We start from the raw sequence: 2,092 nt of genomic DNA, 5'->3' as shown, positions 1-2,092 counted from the left end.
TTTCCGTTGAATATGATTTATATTAAACCAAACAGGGCTAAGAATAAAAATTTTCACCATTGAGATTTTTCTCTGTACACATTTTACATCAAACCAAACAAAGCCTAAAAGAAAATTTTTTAATCCAAATTTCCCAATCAAACTTATTTATTATCAACTAACAATATCACAATAATCAATCAATCATAATACATAACAGATTTCAGCAATAAATTTATCAATTAACTCCACAAATAATCAAAGATTTAACCAACATATACAAATTCATATCAATTACATTATTCCATTTCCTGTAATCATCCAATTTAACGATAAAAATAGGACAAAAAAGAAGAAATTTGAATAATTCACCAAATTATCCAGCAAAATCTGATAATTCCATTGATCTCCAAGCAAAACTATACACCAATACCATAATAATCCAACAACATCAACCGGAAAAAATGAAAAACATTAATACTCAAAACCCTAAATTAAGAGCTAGTAAACTTAGTAACAGCCTTAGTACCCTCAGAAACAGCATGCTTAGCCAATTCACCAGGCAAAACAAGTCTAACAGCAGTCTGAATTTCACGAGAAGTGATAGTAGGCTTCTTATTGTATCTCGCAAGACGAGCAGATTCTTGAGCAAGCTTCTCAAAAATGTCATTGATAAAGCTGTTCATTATGCTCATTGCCTTACTCGAAATACCGATATCGGGATGAACTTGTTTCAGAACCTTGAAGATGTAGATTTTGTAGGTTTCTACACTCTTCTTTGATCTCTTCTTCTTCTTCTCCCCTGGTGCTGCTTCTTTGGGGAGTTTCTTTTCAGCTTTTGGCTTCTTTTCAGCATCGGCCGGTTTCTTCTCTGCTGGCTTTTTGTCTGCCTTTGGCGCCATTGATGGATTAAATTTGAGGTTTTTGAGAGTGAAAATTGTAGAAATGTGTTGTGTTTTGGATTGAAGTAGTGGAGTCTCAAGGTAGAGGATTTGGGTATTTATAGAAAAGTGTACTGGAAGGTGATTGGTTGAATTTGAGTGACACGGATCGAGGGTATTTTGCCGTTGATTGTTTGGGATATGGTTTGAATGGATGGTTGAGATTGGTTTGTGATTTTTAGCGGGGAGTGTTTATAAATGAACTTAAATTTTAAAGGGAAATTCTCTTTGGTAAACTTCACTTTTATAAAATTCTAAGTGGTGAACAAAGTTTTATAAAATTATCTTTGGTACTCATAAACTTTTTATAATTATCAATGGTGTCATTAACTATTATATTTTATTAAAAATTTAACTATAGTTAGGTTTTTTTTTATTTTTTTAACAATAACATTTAACTATAGTTAGGTTTTTAATTATTTTTTTAATAATTTAATAATTATAGTAAAATTTTAAAAAAAAAAATCAACCACCCCTTCCTCCCACCCACTACCAGCTCCCCCTCCCCTTGCCGGCGGCCGGCGCCCCTACCCAACCCCCGGTGCCGGCGACCCTATCCAGCTGGCGGTGACTGGCGACCCTACCTTCTCTCTTTCCCCCCATCCCAACATCGCCCAAACCACCACCTCTAACCCTCCAATAGTCAGCCACCTTAGCCCAGCAGCCACCCCGAAATCCCAAAACCTCTCCCCGTCCTTCCACCTTAGCCGGAAGCCCTTCGTCGGAAGCCCAGGTTCCCACCCCCACGTCGTCGCCCACCATAGCCAAAAATACCACCCTGAAACCCTTAAACCCCAAAATCAAAACCCTAAAAATCGATTTGGGGCTTTTAATTTTGGGGTTCGATGTCGTGTTTCGGAGGGTGGAGATGGCAGGGCTAGGGACGGTTTGGATTCGCCGGTGCGGTAATGACAGTTTGGACGCCGGCGGTGCGGGGGGGGAGGGTTTTCGAGGGAGAGAGGAGGTGATTTTTCAGATTGGGGAGTTGGTGGTTCATGGGAATTGAAGGTCTCCCGCTAGTGGGTTGTCGCGTCGGGTTTTGGGTGGCGCCGGTAGGGGGAGGGAGGTCAGGCGTCGCCGGCAGGGGCCTAGCCGCCGGCAGGGGGAGGGGTTGCTGGTTGGGTGGGGAAAGGGTTTTTTTTGTATATATTTTTTTTTTTTTGAATTATTAA

General features: G+C 40.0%; 1 protein-coding gene across 1 annotated transcript; it reads right to left on the bottom strand.

Annotated features, from left to right (window-relative positions):
- Positions 1-355: 355 nt before the first annotated feature.
- LOC145623847 (histone H2B.11-like) lies at positions 356-965 on the bottom strand. Its single transcript, XM_081676730.1, has one exon. It carries the CDS (start codon positions 879-881, stop codon positions 474-476), a length of 408 nt encoding a protein of 135 aa, XP_081532856.1. The 5' UTR covers positions 882-965; the 3' UTR covers positions 356-473.
- Between the last annotated feature and the right edge of the window lie 1,127 nt (positions 966-2,092).

This window comes from Chenopodium album, chromosome 3 (genome assembly GCF_948465745.1).
Source record: "Chenopodium album chromosome 3, dcCheAlbu1.1, whole genome shotgun sequence".
NCBI classification, from domain to species: Eukaryota; Viridiplantae; Streptophyta; class Magnoliopsida; order Caryophyllales; family Amaranthaceae; genus Chenopodium; species Chenopodium album.
This window is presented reverse-complemented; position numbering and strand designations above follow the sequence as displayed.